The sequence below is a fragment of the Onychostruthus taczanowskii genome, unplaced genomic scaffold, assembly GCF_017590055.1.
Source record: "Onychostruthus taczanowskii isolate IOZ18803 unplaced genomic scaffold, ASM1759005v1 scaffold11, whole genome shotgun sequence".
Taxonomy (NCBI): Eukaryota; Metazoa; Chordata; class Aves; order Passeriformes; family Passeridae; genus Onychostruthus; species Onychostruthus taczanowskii.
Window position 1 is genome coordinate 9535812 of NW_024497629.1, and position 21298 is coordinate 9557109.

The 21298-nt window shown below is 39.1% G+C and overlaps 1 protein-coding gene across 1 annotated transcript in view; it reads left to right on the forward strand.

Moving 5' to 3' along the window:
- Window positions 1-21298, forward strand: part of MBOAT2 (membrane bound O-acyltransferase domain containing 2) — a 92633-nt gene that overhangs the window by 18953 nt on the left and 52382 nt on the right. The window contains exon 3 of the mRNA XM_041421799.1: window positions 1976-2053. Coding sequence (XP_041277733.1) covers window positions 1976-2053 — 78 coding nt within the window. The remainder of the gene's footprint in view (window positions 1-1975; window positions 2054-21298) is intronic.

Sequence of the window (21298 nt, forward strand, 5' to 3'; positions counted from 1 at the left end):
TAAAAGAACATAATTTGAGATGTTGAAAGTACACACTCTTTAAAAATTGGTACTTCTGCCGTTGCTTTTTCCTTTTGGTTAAGTACATGTAATACAAGCAGGCTTTTTGAGGGTTTTAGTTTTTTTGGTTCCCCCTTTCCAAGAAATCAAATATGCATACAGGTTACTCTTGGTTTGTGCTCTAACATGACTTATAAACACATATAACAAGAAGGAAACTGTTACTGTTTTGTTATATAGTGTTACTAGTGAATGTAGTAACTTGTAGATAAGATCATGCAAATTTAAGTGTGGGAAGTAGTTTGTAATCTGCACCTTTTAAAGGGCATTTAGCAGTAGTTATGTTGTCATCTTCAAGTGTGTTAGTTTTCAGTCACTTTTGTGAAACTTGTGATGATGGTAGAGGAAAGGAAGAGAAGCAATAATTCCCTTGGCATTATAGCAAATAGCATAAAAGACCCAGAACATGTACCCTTTGTATGTAGGTAAAAATCACTGTTCTCTGTGGTATCTCAATATATCCCTTTGAATGTTTGAATCAATGAACATATTGCTATTGTTAACAGCTCTGAAATAGAAATGTTTTCAGTGACTGTAATCCTGGTATGGTACTCCATGTCAATCCACACTTTCTTAGGCTTTGATATCTTAGTCTCCTTTCTCTATATAAGAACAAACCTCTTAAGTTTTTGTCATTTCACTAATGCCTGTCTTTGCTATACAATATTGCTAATATTTGGCAGATAAGTAAAGGAAGTAAATACTTTTTAAATTGACAATTACTCTTTTAAAATGCACACTTGAATTTTAGGTAGTCCTATCCTAAATCAGACCACCTAGAAGTGAAGCATGGGAGCATATACAGATTGCATCTTCCATAAAAAGTCAAGATTTTTCAAGGTTAATTCATGTCCAAGTGACTTGTTTTGCCTCAGTTCCTCATGTGTAGAATGAAGGATTTTAGCTGGATACAACTGGTTTTCTTTTTGAAAATCTTTGAAGTAATTTAGTTGTGAGTAGAGGAGGAGTGAAATTAGGAAATTGTTGGTGATGAGCTGAAAAATCCAGCATCACTGTAGCAAAATAATGGCTGCTTTTTTAGGCTGCTTTTCATGGGGGAAAAAAATTCCCAAATTAGATGAGTTGTGTCACTTGAGCATGTGTACATGTGGTACTGAGGCACTTAATGTACCAGAATGAAAAAAAACCCAAGTTACTGAAGATGAGCTCTTTTCCCCATTCACTGGCACTGCTTTGATAGCAGTGCTCTACAGCTTACTGAAGTGTAACTCCTTCAAAAGCCAAAGCAAACCCCCAAAGCAGTGGTGTTGGGATAGCTGTGGTGCTAAGCTGTGGAAAAGAGGAGCTTAGAGCACCTTTGTGAAATAAATCTGTGGCTTGTTGGTGTACAGGGCTTTTTTTTGGTGTGTTTTTTTGTGACCATCACCACCATCCCTTTAAAAGTTACTGACAACCTGGGACAAAGAGGCTGGCTGGACACAGTCACTGTTTCTGTTGAGTGGGAAATCTTACAGTGTTGTGGATAATAAGAAGTTGTTGGCCTTATCTGAAATATCTATTGCTATAAATGGGTAGAAAGATGAATATGGAAATTAAACCACGAAACTTTCATGTTGTTTACAGGTATTTACCCACGAAATAATGCCAAATGGAAGTATTATAAGACATGTTCTTTGTATTTTAAGAATTAGCAGCATTTACAGTATCCTAGATTGAGCTGGAGCACTCTAGCTAGGTGTCTGGTTTTTGTTCATTACTGCTCTCTGTGCTATGCTAAAGGGAGAAGTTCTCAGCAGAAGGAAGGGTAGCAGAAAACCTAAATAGACTAAAAGGGAGTTTTCTTGGGAGCAGTGGTGGCTTTAAACTTTTAACCTCTTTAATTTCACAATAAATGCATGTACTTGATTGTCATTAAAGAAAATGCTATGAGGGTTTACTTTTTTTTTCCCCCTAGGTATGCCTTACATTTTGTTATACAAAGTGGAATTTCCTACTATATCATGATCATAATAGGAGTGGAAAATATGCACAAGTAAGTTTCCATTTATTTTCCTTTGCCTTTACAAGAATGCTACTGTTGAGGGGGTTTTTTGTAATTGTGCATATATACCATAATTCTGGTTGTATCATAACATTTCAATATTTGGATTCTCTAACCGTGATTTTGTTTTCAGGTGAGAAGATGGCTTATTTGGGAATTTTTGCCAGATTTTTAAAATAGCTAAAGCTCATTAAAATAATACCCCACTGAGACATATTTTATGTTTACATATTCTTATTTTTTCATCATTGCTTAATCTTAAGTATTTCTGGGTGTTGACAAATGAAAAACGTAGTGTGAAAACAGCCAGTGCTAGTATATGGAAGATGTCTGAACAGAAGACAATTTGTATGAAAAATTTCTCTAGGAACTAAGTGCTTATAATTCCTCTTTTAAAATATCAGTATGAATGCTATCTTATGTTAAGAATACATTTATAAAACACATATGGCATTATTTTAAGTTTGAATGCTTGATTATGTTAGCAGTAGCTGAATCCATATAGAAAAACACTAGTTTCTCTTTTTCAGTCGTTCTTAAAAGCAGGGAAGACATTTATTACTATATGCATATGTTTCACTATTCCAGTAGCCTAGAGATCAGAAACAAATTAGGTTCCCACTGTGTTAATTCCTGCATAAATGTTTAGTAAAGTAGCAAATCCTTGCTTGAATAGATTCCTGAAGTATGTGAGCCTGTGAGAAAAATGCTGGTAGAAAAAACAAAGAGGAAAATAGTTTTACACAGAAAGAACAAAGCCAGGGCAGCCTTAGTTCATGATCCTACCTGTTAGAATACTCTGCTGAATTTTACTGTGATAGTGAATGTAATTTTATTGTCTTTTAAAATACCCCATGTTAGGCTGTTATGTTCAGGATTTTCTTCAAAGCCTCGTGTATTCAAACTACTGTGGATGTGAGAGAACCTCATTTGGTCGGATAGCTGGTTTATAGACAAACAGCTTCTTTGATTACTGGTGGTTGTAAAGCAGCTTGTTCATGTAAATTTCTCTTTAGACATTCAACAATGTAAATTATAACTTATGTTACTTAATATTCTAAAAGAAATTATTAATGTGGATAAATGCAGCAAAGGGAGGTGCCACTCAGGAACACTCTGGTCTTTACCGTAACAAGGTACATAGGTTTCTCAGAAATGGAAATCCAGCAGTGCTTTACATTCCTAATAGCGTGAGACAGGTAGGCAGACTTCCTGCACTGTGGCAAGGGAACACTAATTCCTGATCCTCCTAATTCATACCAGCTGGTTTAACTGCATGGCCTGATCTGCTGAGATGTTGGCTGTGTTATACACAGCTGTTACTGCACAGCTGGGAGGGGAAACCTAGATTTGATTACAGAGCTTATATTGCTTTGTCACCATATGAATTAATCTGCCATTGGATAAAACTAAAAAGCTCTTCTTTCAGTGGAAGAAAAAAATGTACGAGTCATTTGTTACTTTAAACTGTGGACAGTGTGTGAATGCTGTATGGCAACTCCAGGAGCCACTTCTAGTAGGTGATACAGGCAAGACTATGCAAGGTTTGCTCCTTCCACTGCTGGAGTATCTCAGAAATGATGATGCCTGTACCTAAGGAATGCACCAGGTACACTTAATTTTCTGTCAGGAAAATGCCACTTACAGCTTTCTATTTCTGAATAGAAACCAATGTGAATTACTCCTCTCCCTACCTAAGTGTTTGTCCTCAGGCTGTGAATGTGTCTCATGGTGCCCAGGGGAGACTGAAGGTTAAGTACTGTACAGCAGAGTGCAGCTGGTGCCAGCTGGCCGCTGGACTGGAGAATGTCCATGCTTTAGTGGGGATGTGTGTACAACTGATCATAGCCCCAGGTTTGGGATTTAGTTTTTGTATGGTAGAGGGGCCCATTGGCTGGCAGTCCTGTTTAGAGGTTACCTGCATTGTTCAATGAGCATCTTAACCTTGGAATTAAACTTCAAATACCTGTCTGTGATGTAGTTATTGGAAAAATGCTTGTGTATTGTAGAAATCATATTTGTCTATTATCTAAATTTATTCACTGACCTAAGTTTCCTTCTTTTCCCTGCCCTGCTGGCTGTCCTGCAGATTTAATGAATGTACAGATAGGAAAAACATTATTCCTCTCCTTGCTGCTTTCCTTACCTGCTAACACAGATCCTCAGGGTCTCCAGCCTCTCTAAAAATTGCTTAAACAAGTAAGAGGCAACTGCATTTTTTAAAGTGCTGTCAGTTCAGTGCGCTCCTCAGGGTCTCCAGCCTCTCTAAAAATTGCTTAAACAAGTAAGAGACAACTACGTTTTTTTAAATGCTATCAGTTCAGTTGCTGTGCACTGGTTATACAGGCTTCCTTTCCCTCTGAACCAAGGAGAGGTTTTTGATAAATTTTTGCATTCTCCAACGCACTTTAACATTTCATGGTAGCTGTTATGTCTGCTATTCTGTGCTTCTGTTTGTTTTGATGGACATCCAGTTCTTTGTAGTGTTCCTATGCCCATGTATGCGAGCTGTTTGAGCATGCTAATGTAAAGAGATATTTGAATTTAAGTAAAGAAATTGGTTGTAAGTGGTCTGGTATCTGTGGAGGTGCTTCCTGGCCATACCTTTCTTGGAATTTTGGAATGTTACTCTTCAGTAAGTTCCCTGACGCTCCAAGCTAGAGCCAGGACTGAGGGGGAGGCTCCCCTTTGCCTTCACTCCTTTCTGTGGGGTTGACAAACAATGGGAGATGTGGCAAAAGAGATGTGGTGGAGATTTGGTTGTTTTATCTTAAAAATCTCCGATTAGAGCCAAATAAATCTTGACCATCTGAGTAAACTAATTCCTTTGGCATGTTAATTGTGGCACTTAATTTGCCAGTTGGGTGTTTAATGATGCTGAATGTCGTGATTTTTCTGATGCTTAACTAGAAATCAGACTTGTATTCTGAAGATTGTGGATGGAAACACTGAGTAGCACTAGTCAGTGATTTCCTGTATGTTGGAGATTTGATGATAACAGAAATAACCATGTAAATGGATTGTAAATGGTCTATCTTCAATTGAAAAATAAGCACTTGTTGAGGTTAACAGCTGTGAAGGAATTTCCTAGTGATCCTTGTGAATTTCTTCTAGAAGTATTTGCTCTAAGTAGCTATTACAAGTTCATCCACTTTGATAACTTCCTGTAACACTCCAGGCTGAGCCTGAATATAACTCAATGCATGAGTTCAAACAGTGAATATATAAGTTGAAAAAAAACTTGATATATTATCCTTCCTAAAATTGGAGTGTTTGAATGGAAAGGCCTTTAATGAGTGTGTATTGTGCAATGACAGGAATGGAGTGAAAAGAGAACTACAATTCCCTTACGTGTAGTGCCTATCACTTTTTGTTGTACTTTTAAATAAAGATTAAATACACTTATTTAATCTTGGGGGAGGTATGTGTGTACCTATGGAGGTATAGGGAGAAAGAAGGATAGGAATCATCTAGTATCTGCAGATTTGTAAAGGTTGGTACTTAAGTAGAGAGGCTGAAAAAGATAATGCATGGGCATTTTTAAAGTGTTGTAGCCTTCTCAGTTGGTTTGGTACAAAAAAGACATATGCTGCCTTAATGCAACTCGGAGAAAATATGATTATATGCTTTGTATTTCCAGAGAGAAGAGTCTAAATTAGTCTTTTTCTTAAATCCCCACCTCCTTTTTAAAGTTTATTTCATTTTATGCTTGATTGCTGATGTTACTCAAAAGAACAGAGTTCTCAGAAGAACAGGGTTTTTAAATAGTGCCATTGACGTATAAAACCCTTTTACCACTCTTGCAAACTTGGGTGAAAAAATAAATTTGGACTTGTGTTGTAGGAAGTAGCTATGTTTCATTGAGTACTGATGTTTACCTGAAGGAGGGTTCCCTCACTCTGTACACTGTGTGCTTCTGCAAGCACGTGGAGGACAGCCCTGTCTTGGAAGGAACAGTAGTGTAAAATTGCCTGGGTGTGTTAGAAATCTGTTGGGATGGAGTAGCTTTTTGGCTTGCTTATGGACTTTTTTAAAAATCTTTGTGCTTGAAGTGAAGCTGAGCACGATCAGTCAATCAAAACAAAGTTGATAAAGTTGTGGTTTGGGGCTCTGTATTTGTTTGGTAATCTCTGTAGCATCTATACAGATACTTCTTCAAGGCACGTTACTCTGCCTGTCATGCTGCCAAGCAACTTGACTGTTAGCAAATGAGCTCTGAGTCATGGTATCATTGCTGCATGGTTTATGACCTCAACAAACTATTGGTGTCAAATAAATCAGGCTCCCTACAAAATGAAGTGGCAGAATAAATTGTACCTAGAAGAGTTCAGTGAAAGCTATGTTCTTCTTCAGCTCCTGGCAAAGACAGCCACTAATGAGAGTTGATTAAAAATTCTGGTTGCATGGCATTGACTGAATTGAGACAGTGGTGTTTGGAATAAAGAGATTATGTGCAAGGGTACCATATATATTACAGTAAATTTTCTTCTCTAAGAGCATAATTATCCATGTTTTTCATTCTTTGGTGAAATTTCTTGCATTTGAGACAAATTTCACTTGACTAATTATGACAAGCTCAGCAAACAACAATTTCATTGTTCTTAATGAAACTGCTGGCTGTAAGTTAGGCAAGTCAGTTTTGCCTGCAGAACTGCAGGTGATGGTGTATGGAGTGTCTGAGTTGGAGCTAGAAGATCATGACACCTGATACCAATGCGCTGCAAACCAAAAAATTCTGTTTGTGGGCTGTTGTTTTTTATTCCTGAAAGGGAGGTTGGATGTAAATAGAAAGCATTGCTATTTAAGAAATACAAACATCTTAATTTTAAAATCCAGTGTCTCAATTAAAGATGTCAAGTTTCACATGGTTTTTAAAGCAGATCAGTTTTGCAGATCAAATGTCTCTACTGGAAGTTAAAGATAAGGTAACAGAATCATGGAATAGCTGTGAAAGTGTTTCTGACTCCCACCCTGCGTGCTCAAAGCCGGATCAGCTGGAGCAGGTTGCTCTGTGAAACCCAAGTCTTCCTTAGTACAGTCATGATCCTGCATGGTTCCAGTTGTCATAAGCATGCTAGCCATTTCCTTTTGGTGTCTTGCTTCAATGTTTATTATAGCTTAAAATTTATTTGAGGTGACTTCATGCAGCTTAGTTTTCTCGTCTGATCTGAACTTGCACAAAAGCTTTTTTTGTGCTTTAATTTTCCCTCACCCAGTAATTGTCCAGATTTAGTGTTAGTAACTTAAATTGATCAGGCTCATTTCAACTTAGGATGAAGTAAACCAGCTGTACTTGAGACAGTTAATTTTATAGGAGGAGGCAATATTAGGCAACAAGTAGTAGTATGTCAATCTTTCCTTTTTTGTAAGAGGTAGTATCAATAATAAAAAGAGGGGTGAGGGCAAAACACATGAAACAAAGGCTATGCCAAGAAGTACAGAAGTCTTATGTCTTGAAGTCAGGAGAAACAGGGGAAAGCCTGGCTGAGTAATGAAGATATGTCAGAGGAGTATTTGACACTGCAAGATGGTTTTACTTTGAATGAACTTTTCAGTTATATTCGAAAACAAATGTTCTTCCAGTTTTTAATCAAGAAATCCCTTCTTTTCTTCTTGACAAAGATGGTGAAGGATCTTGAGGAGAAGCTGTATGAAGAGTGGCTGAGGTCACTTGGTCTGTTCAGCCTGGAGAGGAGGAGACTGAGGGGGAACCTCACTGCAGTGACAGCTTCCTTGTGAGAGGAGACCCCGATCTCTTCTCTGTGGTGACCAGTGACAGGAGCTGAGAGAATCACCTGAAGTTGTGTCAGGGAGGTTTAGGTTGGACATTAGGAAAAGGTTTTTCACCTAGAGAGTGGTTGGGCACTGGAACAGCTTCCCAGGGAACTGGTCACAGCACCAGCCTGCCAGAGCTGAAGAAGTGTTTGGACAATGCTCTTGGGCACAGGGTGTGACTCTTGGGGTTGGTGCTGTGCAGGGCTGGGAGTGAGACTCTGTGACCCTTGTGGATCCCTTTCAACTCACCATATTCTGTGATGCTATGAGAAGATATGCAGTTGATTTACTTGTACTCCCATCATTATGGACAGATTGGATTTCTTGCACATAGCCCTCCTGAAAGCCATTTCCTTATGTATTGGTTGGCATAATTTTTAATTGAGAAGCTTAGTGGTTTAGAACAGTAAATTTCAAACTTTCTATTTAAAAGTTGCATTGAATTATGTTGGAAGAGAAATAGGTAAATAAAAGATAGAAATCACAGTATGGTTTAAATTTACTGTACAATTTACAGTACCTATCTTAAATTTGAACCTTCGGTGTTCTATTTTCTGGGAAATTTTAGGTATGTGATACTTTAACAGGTTTGTTGTGTGCTTAACAGGTTTGTTGTGTGTTTACATTTGGCAAGAAGATGCAAGTACCTTAGACAATGTAGCATGGAGTTAATTTTCAAAACTGGATAATACTGAAATAAAAAATACTTAGTATAGCCAAGTGCTAAGTGGTTCTTGCAGTCATTACTCATCACAGTCACAACAGGAACTGTGAAGTCAGTAGGCTTGCAAAAGGAAGCTCTGGGTAATTTGGTGTATGATTACTTAAAGAGTGAATAATCTGTTTTATTAATAGATCATACCACATGGAAATGCACAATGCATGCAAGTAATGCACCATTTTAAACAAGAGTCATCTGGGTAGCTTTCTTTTTCTTGGTATTCTGCTCTTTCTAGGAGTGTCTGTTTTAAATCCTGTATCCTGGAAGCTCTTTAATAAGTGTAAGGCTTTTCAGCTCATTGAGGTTTCCTCTTTTGCTTCCCTCTACTGTAGTGTCCACTTGTGATACGACATTTAATATATGCTGTGTCATCTGTGTGCCTAATCATTGTCTTCTGGCTTTGATACCAAGTGCTGATTTTAGTGGTAGGTGGTGTTGTTTCTGTAAAAAGCTTTTTGTCTTCAAATAATATTAATCTATTGAATGCTTTAAGGATATCTTGTGAGGTAGTATGCAGACAGTGAGATTAAATTTTAAGATTTTATCATTTCCCTACGTAAGATGTACAGATATCAGCTAAAACTTGGTAAATGTGTTATAACAAAAGAAAAACCTATAGAGCTGTCTTTTTTTCCTACAAGATGGAAGGAGATCTTATTGATCAGTAGTATCCACTTGTCTTTGTAATGAAACAAGAGTCTGGGCTCCTGTGCATCTCTTTCTCTGCATGTTGCTCTGAAAAGCTGACTGGTACCTGCTGTGGGTATATTCTTCTGCAGAGAGAGAATGTTCATATAAACCTATAGTATTGGTGGTGTTCATTGTTTTTAGTTGTCCTGACTGCAGTAGGTTTGCTAAAGGTTTGCTTCAGAAATCCATGTAAGCAGTGTGATTGTAATTACTTAAGAATTGTCCCCACAATAATTTCTTACCATTTTATGTGATAACAAAATTAAAATTTGGTCTATGTGACCATGATGTGGTATATTCTATTACTGTACCTGAGATACCTTTCCAGATTGGAGTAGAGCCTTACTACCAAGCTGCTATCAGAGCTGCAGTCAGAAGCTAATGGCTTCATCAATTCTAGCTGCTGGAGAGCAGAATTTATATAAAACACAGCTTTTGCTCTGTTTTATATAAATGTCTGAAGTGTCAGCAGCCGGGTCCAGATAGGATATGTTCACACTGAAAAAGCTGAGGCTTTTGGATGTGAGAACAAAACTTGATTCATGGGTAGCTTCTGAAAAGTGTTAAGATAAAGCTTTATTCTGATATTGGTTTGTTGTAAAGTATGTGGCTTTGGAGGCTGGTTAGTTTCTCTGGTGTTTTCTCCATACTTCTGTTTGAGCAATTAGTGTATGTGACACAATCTGTATAAACAGAAGAAGGGACTAAATAAAGGAGCCTAAGACATCTAGGAGCAGAATGTTTGGTTTGTTGTGCCAGCTATGTTTTGCTACTCATATAGCTACTCAGTGCATTTTTCAAAGATCCTGAAAATACTCCCTTTGCAGCACAGAAGTGCAGTTACCTCAGCAATATTAAATTATTTCTGCTCTTAAACATCATCCTCTTACATATGAGAATGGAAATACAAGGTACAACATAAACTCCAACACACAAAGATCAGATGCAATCCCTGTCCAGTTCTTATGGTGGAAGAAATCCTTTTGCTGGAAGTAGAAAATCCCATCTATTTTAGCAGTTAATAATAATGAAATCAGGTAAAAGGGGCAGTGGTAGAAGCAATGCCAGTGTTTGCCAATACATCAGTTCCTTACAAGCATCACCACTTTGTGTTTATTAGCAGAATCAATGAAGAAATAAAATCATTCTTAATCTTTTAAATCTTCTGCTGTAGGTGTCAATGGATGCAAGAACATCCATTATTCAATATAATTCTTGTAGACTTACTCTTCAGGTCAGCACTGAGAGGTGTTTGTTTAAAATATTATCAGGATGGTAATGACCTGCTGTGTGCTTGTGTTCATTGTGAAATGAAGGCATTATTTGTCCATAGTGTATTTCTCCAGTATTTCATAATCACATATTGGATTTTCTTTCCTTAGTCTCTCATACTCAGAGTAAAAATATGTGATCAATCAGAAAATAGCTTCAGTTTCTTAATTGTGCTTTTCTCAATCTTCTGCAAACACATAGGAGCACTGTGACACTGTCCAGTTTGTTCTGGATGCACTGCCTCGGTTTTCATGCCACAGGGCATGAACAGTGATGACATATGTTTAAAATGGCATTTGGTCAAATCACCGAGCAGATGTCTGAGCAACCTGTTTTAGGTCACTTTCCTTTCCTCTCCTTGGCTGTGAAAATTCTTGCTGTTTTCCTGTCTGCCTCTGTGTGTTAAGAACTGTAGTAGGTTGTGATTAACAGGTAACTCATGCCAGCTGTGGTTCATGATGCAGTTGAGAAAGGAGGTGGTGAAGAGGAGACCAAACAACCCAAACAGAATAACGGCGACTCGAATGACAGACTTTGTGTATTTATGGTTGTCCTGACCTGTTCTCTTATACGTGAGTAATCAGACATTATCATTGGGTAACTTCAGCAGGCAGTCCTTCAACTATCAGTGTGCTCAGATTAGGATTCTCTGTTAAAGGGAATCTTCTGCAAATGGAAGTATTGATTCATTTTGCCAGAAAAGTTCAGAATACCCTATCTCTGAGAGCCTGAGGGATTCCAGAATAGGACTCCTGCCAGATGGATTCTGGTTGGTGGATGCTTTAGATGCCAGGAGATCTCAGGAGGCAAAGGGAGAAAATGGATAGTAGCCTCAGTTCAGCCACAGAGCTCTTATTAAAGGCTCAGGAGTGAGCCTTCCCCTGCAGTAAGAGGTTGCTTAGTCTGCTCTGTCAGCATCTTATTTTCTAATGGCAAAGTTCTGAGCTTGTGTTTCTGGGATTAACTCACATGGGATCAAGTCCTAGTTTTCTGATGTGTATTTTCTGAGATAATATCTTGTATTAATCGTAGCGGCCTAAAAAGTCTTTGTGGAATTTGAGATTGATTGAAGTTGTAAGGAACCTCCTAGAGATCACCTTCCTGTTGAAGCAGGGCATCCTAGACCCAATTGCCCAAAACTATGTCCAGATGGCTTTTGAGTGAGTATCTCTAAAGACGGAGTGTTCTCACTGCCCCAGGGAACTTCTGCCAGTCTTTCCCCCTATTTGGAAAGCACCTTCTGTTTTGTATGAGTTTGTGCACAATGCCTCTGGGCACACTCCTGCCATTGGGCACCATGGAAAAGAGCTTGGCTCCACCCTCCGTGTAGCCTCCCTTCAGGTATTTGCACACATTGGTGAGATCTCCCTGAGCCTTCCCCAGGCTGAACACTCCCAGCTCTCTCAGCCTTTCTGTAAGGAAAGTCCCTTGTCTTAGGAGGCCCTTTTTAGACTCTCTCTGGTATGTCCTTGCCTCCCTTGTATTGGAAAACACAGCACTGGACCCAACATTCCTTGTGGCCTCACCCAATGCCCAGTAGAGAAGATGGGTTGCCACCCTTGACCTGCTGGCAACACTTTGCCTAATGCAGCCTGGAATGCCATTAGTCTTTGTGGTAAGAGCATGCAGCTGGCTGCTGTATGAAGTAGGCTGTTTCCTAAGTACAAGGAACATTTCTTCTGTTCTGAGGGTGTTTTTTCTTTAAGAAAAGCTATTTAACTACTTAAGTCTACCAGCTTCAAAAAATCTGCATTTGCTTTTGTAAAAGTGTTTCTAGCCGTGTTGCTGATTTGCCTGATTTCTGTATCTGAAGCTATAATGGGTTATTTTAGTTAGTTTTTTGCTTTTATCTTTTTAATTACAAAGCAATAACTGAAGACATTTACATATTTCTAAAGATCAGGTCTCTGTTTTAGTATTAATGGGGTTAAAGAGTTGTGGTCAGTGGCTCAATGTCCTAGCAGAGACCTGTGATGGGTGGTGTCCCTCAGCAGTTTGTACTGAGATCAATGCTAAAGGAATGAGTGCACCCTCAGCAGGTTTTCCAATGACATCAAACTGCAGTGTAGCCAACACCACTGCAGGGAAGGGGTGCCATCCAGAGGGACCTGGACAGGCTGAGAGGTGGGCATGTGCAGACCTCATGAGATTCAACAAGGACAAATGCAGGGGGACAATGCTCCTGGGTTGGGGCAATCCCAAGCAAGTACAGGCTGGGTAGAGAGCAGATCGAGAGCAGCCTTGAGGAGGACTTGGGTGTTGTGCGATTAGATGCTCAGCATGAGCTGGCAATGTGCATCAGCCCAGAAAGCCAATTGGATCCTGGGCTGCATCACATGAAGTGATGCAGATCAAGCAGAAGCCAGCAGGTCAAGGAGCCAATTCTGCTCCTGTGGGATCCTACCTGGAGGGCTGTGTTCAGATCTGGGGTCCCCAACATAAGGACATCAGACTGTTGGAGCTAGCCCAGAGGAGGACCGTGAAGATGATCATAAGGCTGGAGGACTTCTGTGGAGACAGGCTGAGAGAGATTAAGCTGTTCAGCCTGGAGAAGGAAAGGCTTTGGAGCACCTTCCAGTACCTAAAGGGGGCCAGCAAAAGAGCAGGAGAGGAATTGTTCACAGGGGCATGAAGGAATGGCTTTAAACTGGAACAGCAGAAGTTTAGTTTAGATATAAGAAAGAAATACTTCCCTCTAAGGGTGATGAGGTGCTGGAACCAGAGCAGTTGCCCAGAGAAGTTGTGGATGCCTCATCCCCAAAAGTGTTCAAGCCCAGGGGTGGATGGAGCCCTGAGCAACCTGGTCTAGTGAAAAGTGCCCTTGGGCAGGGGGGTTGAAACTAGATAATCCTTATGGTCCCTTCTGATCTAAGCCGTTCTGTGATCCTATGAATTGTTCTTCCACAGTTCAGTCCCTTTCTGGTTCCTTTTGATTCCTAAAAATGGCAGAGCATGATGGGCTGTATGTGATTGGTTTAATCTTATTTTTTTCAATCCCTTAATGAATAGAAGTTAATGCTGTGCTTGTGCATTTGAAATTGGCTGACTGGTTCAATCAGCTTGGGCGTAAATTTGACTTTTTTAAAGATAATTTTCTTTGCATGTCATGAAAATGGGAAGCTGAGTGAAGAGAGTGCTATCATTCTAAATCTGTGATGTTTTCAAAGCCTTTGCCCATCTCTTGTGAACTTGATGTATCCTGCAGACCAAACTTTGCCATTCTTTTGTACACTCAGGATTCCCTTTTGGTAGCTGGACCTTGTATTTCCATTCTGAGTACCTGCTAATGGTTGCATTATTGTGAACTGGTGCAACTCCTTGCTGTTTTCCTTCTGCCTGCTCTTCTTTCCTCTATGGTGAAACCATGTGGTGCCATGACCTTTTGTGTGTGAACTGCCATACCTTTCCATGCTTTTCAGTTTGAAGGGTGTGCTTTTTAATTTTATTTTTTTTTTAATTTGAATTGGCGATATTTATCTGGCTGTTTTGTACTGCATGCTCTAATATTTTTCTGTATCTGCTCAAGTCTGGGCAGAGGAAGGCCTTTTCAGCTTCAGATAGGAAAGAATTTTCTCTATGTCTCTTCCAGGACTTCGTGTTGGATGATATTAATTAGAGAGCCTGCTACTTCCACATTAATTTAATGTTCCTGTTCTTTTCCAAGGGATTAACTACTCATTCAAATACAGGATGCTGTCACTGCATCTATCAGAATCTCATTTCCTTTTGGGATCTTTTAAAAGATCATTTTGAGATAATCCTTTTTGCTAGAGTATCTTGATTGTGAAAAAACACAAACAAACTAATAGCCAAAAGCAAATGAAAACCAAAAAGCCTCACCCTAGAATTAAGCCCCAAACGTCCCCAAACAAATGACAAAATACAAATCCTGGGCATTTATTTTTGTTTTATAGCCTGACATAGTTCAGTATTCCAAATTCTAAGAGGAGGAAAGGACAGCAAAAAAGGTTGAAAACCAAGCTGATAACAGGATTTCTGACTTAATTAGTGTACACAGGGACTTTGGTAGGTGTTACTGTTTTCCACTAATATAGTTGTGGTGGTTTTGGGTTTTTTTACATATTTACATCTTGCTTTCTGACTCAGTCTTTGGGGAAGGGATGATTTAATTTCTCAAAGGGAACTAGTAGCTTTACCCTTTAAACATCATAGGTTGTTTTGGAGATTATTTGGCTGCAGTAATGAAGGATGTTGTGTTATTTGTGAAGTATCAATTCTTACTGTTTAAACTAGATAAATACAATGAAATGTCATTTCCAGAGATTGCATGAATAGAGCTCCAAATCCATAGGAAGCATTTCTAGATAGTAAGAGGGCATTTCTGTTCCACTGGAACACAAAGCTGTCCAAAATACAGTATGCAGAAAGTCTACTGACCAACTACTAATGCAAAAGTCACCATTTAAATGAAATAAATATACACCTTCCTTTTAGACAGGCTTGGACTTTTAGAAAGAGATAGATTGATAATTGATTCTTCAGGATCTGTTGGTGTGAAAATGTTAATTAAAAGTTGAAGGCTTTTTTTCTGAACTGGACACAATCAAAAGTATTTTCAAGTTAATATGTAGGGATTGTTTGTGTTTTTTTTGTTCTCTTTTCTCCTTAAAAGCAAAGGAAGTTTCTGTATTTAAGTGTTTTACTACGGTTTTGATTTTCATACCTTTTGGTAGACTAGGTAAACTGAAGAAACCAGCAGAAATAAAGAGTAGATTAGAAACAGTATTCCACGTCTTTCTACACTGTCTTCTCTGAGTCGTTGGAAAGGACAAAACAATAAGACTTCTGTCAACAGATCAGCACTTCTGGAAGTGCCTCTCTGAAGGAAGAAACCTTCATTTGTTTTCATGCTTGTCTGTCTTCCTGTTTCTTACTTGTGCTCATCAGGGCATGCCTTGTGAGAATCAATGTGTGGGTGCAGTTCTGCTGCAGAGTCCAAGATCTCTGCCTGAGGAGGAGGGACAAAGCTTCTCATGGAATGTAACTCGGTGTTCTTAATCCACAACTTCTCTACACCTGTTCCTGAGGTATATATGCACAATTGGGGTTTTTTTTAATGAAAATTTTAGAAATAGCTTGTCTTACAGTGGATTGCTGTCTACGTAGGTTTTGGCCATGAGCTTTGTACCCCCATTTGGGATGGTGCTGAATCAAATTAGAGTTCTGTTACTAGGTTTGCTTCTTGCTCATTTTCCCCCTTTTATGGAAGTTAAGAAATCTGTTATTCCAAGCACAGTCTTTGGATTTCTGCATTTCTTCAGAGGTTCTGTCTACTTTCTTGCAGTCCCTGCTTTCCCAAAGGAATTAGTAAGAAATGCTACATCTGGCTTTTCAAGGAGACAAGTATGTAGAGTAAAGGCAGTACATATAGAAGGGAAAAAGTGTGGGTGAGAACTTCAGCTCAATTTTTTGCACTGCTTTTTTTTTTTTTTTTGCATTCAATGATGTGTTCTGTGACTGATTGTAAACAAGTTTAACACACAAAATATTTGAACAATCTGTGAATTGGAAGATAGATGTTGTAGGTTACCTCTCTTAGCAAGCAAAGGTTTCTGAATTTACTGGTGCTAAAGGCTCATCCTCACTTGAAAATATTTGTTTGCATTGATCAAGAGATAAGGGAGGTGTAGACTGCCTGCCCTCACAGCATAGCTGAACTCCTAATCCAAGTTTAACATATGGAATGTGTTCAAAACCAAGTACATGACTATAATGTGAAATCTTTTCAGCAAATGTAACCTTGGTTTGACAAGATTGGAAGCATTTAAAAGAAATTTGAGTAGTACTAGAATGGTATGACACAAAACCAGCTCCTGTGGGTGTGACTTGTTCCTGTACTTGAGTTTGTCTTGCCAGATCATCAGTATCAGTGGCTCCCACAGCTGTTTTTTCTGCCTATTCCATCTGATCTCTTAGCAGACTTTAAATTATAAATATTTTAAATAGAGATGTCTCTTCATCTATGTACTAGAAAAATTTTTAATCAGATTCCTTTTCTCTATTTTGAAAAATATTTCTTTAGTAAACAAATTCCTATATAGAATTCTGGAAATGGAGGCTGAAAGGGATTTGAGAGTTTATCTGGACCTCTGATCAAAGTCAGTTTGAAATCTTTAAAAATAACTGTAAAATTCTGCAAAGTTTTTGGTCTTGTTTGGCAATCTGTACAGCTGCCTAACTGTGCTTGCAGTTAGGTTGCCCTAGCAATTAGCCCAAGTTTAGCCTAAATCATCTACAGTTTGAGCCCCTTTCATCTGCGTAGGGAAGTGTATTTCCCTTGTGTTTGCAGGAATCTTCTATTTATATTGTCTTCTTTCAGTCCAGTAAAGAATAGGAATCTTCTATTTATATTGTCTTCTTTCAGTCCAGTAAAGCCTGAAAAAGTCTATTTAAATCTCTACTTAGGTTGTGTTTTCAAGGCCTCTTTCCTTTTTTTTTTTTTGTGTAGCTGCTTTTGGAATTCTTCCAGTTGTTCTATGTCATTTGGAGATGTGCTTCTCAAAACAGGTTGAGGTATTTGTAATGCTAAGCAGAGTAAAAGGCTTATTCTGTTTGTTTAGCAATGCTGTTACTTTGCATGGATCCTTTCCTGCTCTAATGCTGCCTAATAGTTGGTTTCCATTACAGATTTTTATGGTTGATTATTTACCAAGCAAAACTGTGCTTTGCATGTAACTTAATTCAGCTCCATTTGAGGCTCTTAAACCTTTTATAATTTTTCTTTTTTTTTCCCCCCAAGATTTTCTGATCAACTGAGTGTTTGCAATTTTTTTAATGTAATGTCTACTTGAAGATTTAATTAGTGTGCTTACTGTTACCAAATTATTTAAATGTTTCCTGTTGTTTTCATAGGTTTGATTAGTGGAGTGATAGCTGATAGATCTTTATGATTTGGATGTATTTTATCAGTTTTTTTTGGTACAATTTGGATTTGGGTTGGTACTCTCCAGCAGCCCAAATGTTAGGATTTAGACTGACTGGCTCTAGGCATAACTTAAACCATAGCCAGCAACTAAGTACCATGAAGTAATAAACTAATAAAAAGGGAGACAAAGAAATAAAATTGCAGAGGAACAAGTGATGCACAGTACAATTGCACATCATCATACCTCTGACTGATGCCCAGCCTGTCCCTTAGCAAAGATTGGTCCCTGGGGCTAGTTCCCCCCAGCTTCTATCCTGAGCATAGTGCCCTGTGGTATGGAATATTTTGACTAGTTTGTCACCTGCTCAGGCTATGTTCTCTCCCAGCTTCTTGTGTACCTCTTTGCTGGCAGAGCATGAGACACTGCAAAGTCCTGGCCTTGGTGCAAGCACTGCTCAGCAGCAACTAAAACTTCAGTGTGTTATCAACGTTACTAGGAAGCAAATTAACTTTGTCCCAGCTGTTCCTCACCCTGGCTGTGCCAAGGATAGGTTTGATGATGGATGGTGGTCATGCTCAGGCCACATCTGTTAGTTGCACTCATATAATCAAGTTGTACGTTCTGGACAAGCTTTTGATTCAGTTGTGTTGTACTGTTTACCTTCTAGGTGTTTATAAATATGTACTGTGTAAAAAGCCAGCAAAACCCTTTACAGTATTTAATTTCCAGTTCATGGGTCTATCATTTTTTAAATTCCCTTTCTACTTTTAAAGACAATGTTCTAAAGAGATGTAGCCCTTTTTTTCAGTTTCAAGGAAGTCTTACCCATGCAATTTTTTTCTCAGTGGATAATTATTAAATATGACTAAGTATCATTTAGCTTAATATCTTAGGGATTTTACTTGTATTTTGATTTGTCAGCTCTTACTTCTCCATATTGTTTCTGAACTTTATCTTCCATTTGCTTTCTGAAATTGTCCATACTGCCTTTATGATTTACAGGCTATTTGATTTGTGCTTTTGAATGCATTGTGACTGTTAAAAAGAAAGACGTCTCAAAAGCAGCTTGGGAATTGCACTTAAGGTTTAAGCTTTGGTAGAGAGAAGGGGCTGCTGTCAGTTGTCACCTGTTAGGAAGCTAGTAGAAACAGGGTGTTTCTGGGTGAAAGTGTAGTAACCACACAACTCAATTATGGTTATTAATGATCTGAAAGACACTAATAACCATGGAATCACAGAATGATTGAAGTTAGAAGGAGACTGTGGAAGCTGCCTGGTCCAGTCACAAAGATAAATAAACTCTTCAAGCCAGGCCAACCAGAGCATAATGCCCTGGTCCATGCCCAGATGGCTTTTGAGTATCTCAGAGGTGGGAAGACTCCACAGCCTCTCTGGACAACCTGAGCTAGGGCTCAATCATTCTTAAATAAGAAAAATATTTCCTGCTGTTGGTACAGCACCTTGTGTGTTTCAGTTTGTGTTCATTTCCTCTGGTCCTGTCACTTGGAGCAACTGTGAAGAGCCTGGCTGCATCCTCTTTATACTCTCCCTTCAGGAATTTGCATGCATTGATGAGAACTCCTGAGCCTTCTTGTCTCCAGGCTGAACAGTCCCAGCTCTCTCAACCTTTCCCCACAGGAGAGAATGTCCAGTCCCTTTATTATCCTTGTGGCCCTGGGGACTCTCTCCAGTATGTCCATGTGTCCCTCTTGCTGAGGAGGCCAGAGCTGCACCTGCGACTCCAGGTGTGGCCTCATTGTGCAGTGCTGTGTGGGGAGTAGGTGCCACCTCCCTTGAATTAATGGCAACATTTTGCAAGGTTTGACTGAATGAGGCAAGTAGTAGTGTTCTGAAGAATTTCAGAACAGCAAAGAATAAATGGACAAAAAAAAAGACAGGCTTGGTTCAACACTGAAAAAGCCAACAGTACGTACTTCAGTGGAGGCTGTTCAATTGTGCGTGCAACATGGTGGCTTGAATTTAGGAGTGGGAGATGTATGTCATGGACATACATCTCCCAGAGGATAAGCTCCAAGAGAAGCTTTGTAAAGCAAACTATGTGAAGTGGAGAATAACAGGAGGACATAGCGTTGTTACATGGATAAAGGATGTGGTGTAATTCTGAGCCTGGTGTCAAGGGCTTTTTCACATAGAGTACTGCACATTTATTGCGCGTTTGGAGAAGATAAATTAACAAAAGAGCAATAGGTGTGGAAAATTCAGATGAGGTATTGTGGATGTCCGAGTTGGCGATCTTGCAGAGGAAGTTAATTAAAAGAGATGCAACATTGTAACCTGCCTAAAGCTGTTTGTCTGCATTTCTCTTGTACCACAGTAGGGGGGAGACTGGGAAGGGATCTGGGATGGAAACCTGGATGTCATCTTCCTGTTGCTGAGAAAAGCAGGAGTTATGATTGCCCTGTTCAACAGGACTACTAATTTCTAAAAAATAAGTATTTTTGTTCATGATAGTCTCTTGCCCTGAGCATGTACCTACTTCTAATGATATACCCAGTTGTAGCTATGAATGGAGATGCATGTGAACATCATAGAAAAGTCAGCTTATTAATTTTTCCCTCAGGAAGAATGTAAATCCAAATTGCTTTTAAAATTCCCCTTTCAAAAGGGGCAGGCATTTCCTTCTGTCTCAGTTCATAGTGGAAATACAGGTTTTAATTTTCTCAGATGTTGCTGGGGCTAAAACTAGAAAAATGCCAAGAAGAGCCCCAGTATCCTTTCTAAAGAGAAAGTATTCTGGAAGGTTTGTAAATGCCAGGTGTCAGGATCTAAAAAGGTTTCCTACTGTGAAGAGCAAAGATAAATAAATTCTTCTGGAGATAGACTTTTAAAGGGAGATTTTTTTTTTTAGTTCACCTTGGCTTCTGATGTAGCACAGACATAATATTTCCATGGTTAGACCAGTAGGTTGTTTAATTAAATGTATTTCAAAATCAAGATTGGATACTTTTGTGTAAGACTCCAAGAGTCAGAAAATGTTTTCCATTAAACTGGATTCTGGTAATCACTTTTACTGATTCTGAGTGGTTTTGAGCTGTATTCCTGGCATTATTTCATTTTATGCCTACCTGGTTTTTGCCTTTTTACTAAGTGTCCTAATGGAGCTCTCATTCTTTCTCTATTAAAGTGAAGATTTGTCTTCTAACCAGATATTTTCTAGTTTGAGCTACTGTGCTGTGTAGTTCTCACAACTGGTTCTGATGTGTCTGTTCTGACAAGGGTAGTGTGCTAAGCAAGACATGGGTTTGATCCTGTATGTGAAACCTAAAAATTGCCTAAGAAGTGTCAAAATCAATAGCAGTGAACAAAAGGCATCGTGCCTAGTTTCTTCTTTTGAAGACAAGGATAGGTGGAAGTAGAAACTGTTTCTTCCCGTGAGAGCTTGCTTAGGGGTTAAGGGACTGAGAAGTGTGGCAAAAGGAGAGTGGCAGGGGAAGCTGCAGATGCCCAGGGCTCATTGAGGGGCTGCAGGGCTGAGGTGAGGAGCTGGGAACAGGCAGCCAGTTCTCAGAGGGGACAAGGAAAGCTTCTGAGGGACTGGGGTAGTTGAGCACTGTTCAGAAAATACTAGACTTGGCTGGAAGTGTGGGTCTGTCTGCCAAGGACACAATGAACAAAGGGAGGGATGTGCTTTGTGTTCTGGCTGCCCTACTTGCTCTCAGATTTTTCTGTTAGGAATTTAAGCTTCTCGTTCTTGTTCTAGTAAAGTGTATGTTGTTTTGTTTTATTGTGTATCATGTTTCCCCCCTTTTGTGTCTGTTCTCCCCACACCCCCCAAAAAGAAAATTTAAAAACCTTTAAAACAATCCTCAAAAACTGCATAAAGAGGAGAGGGGTGTGAGAATCCAGACACATAATTTTAAAACTGTGGCT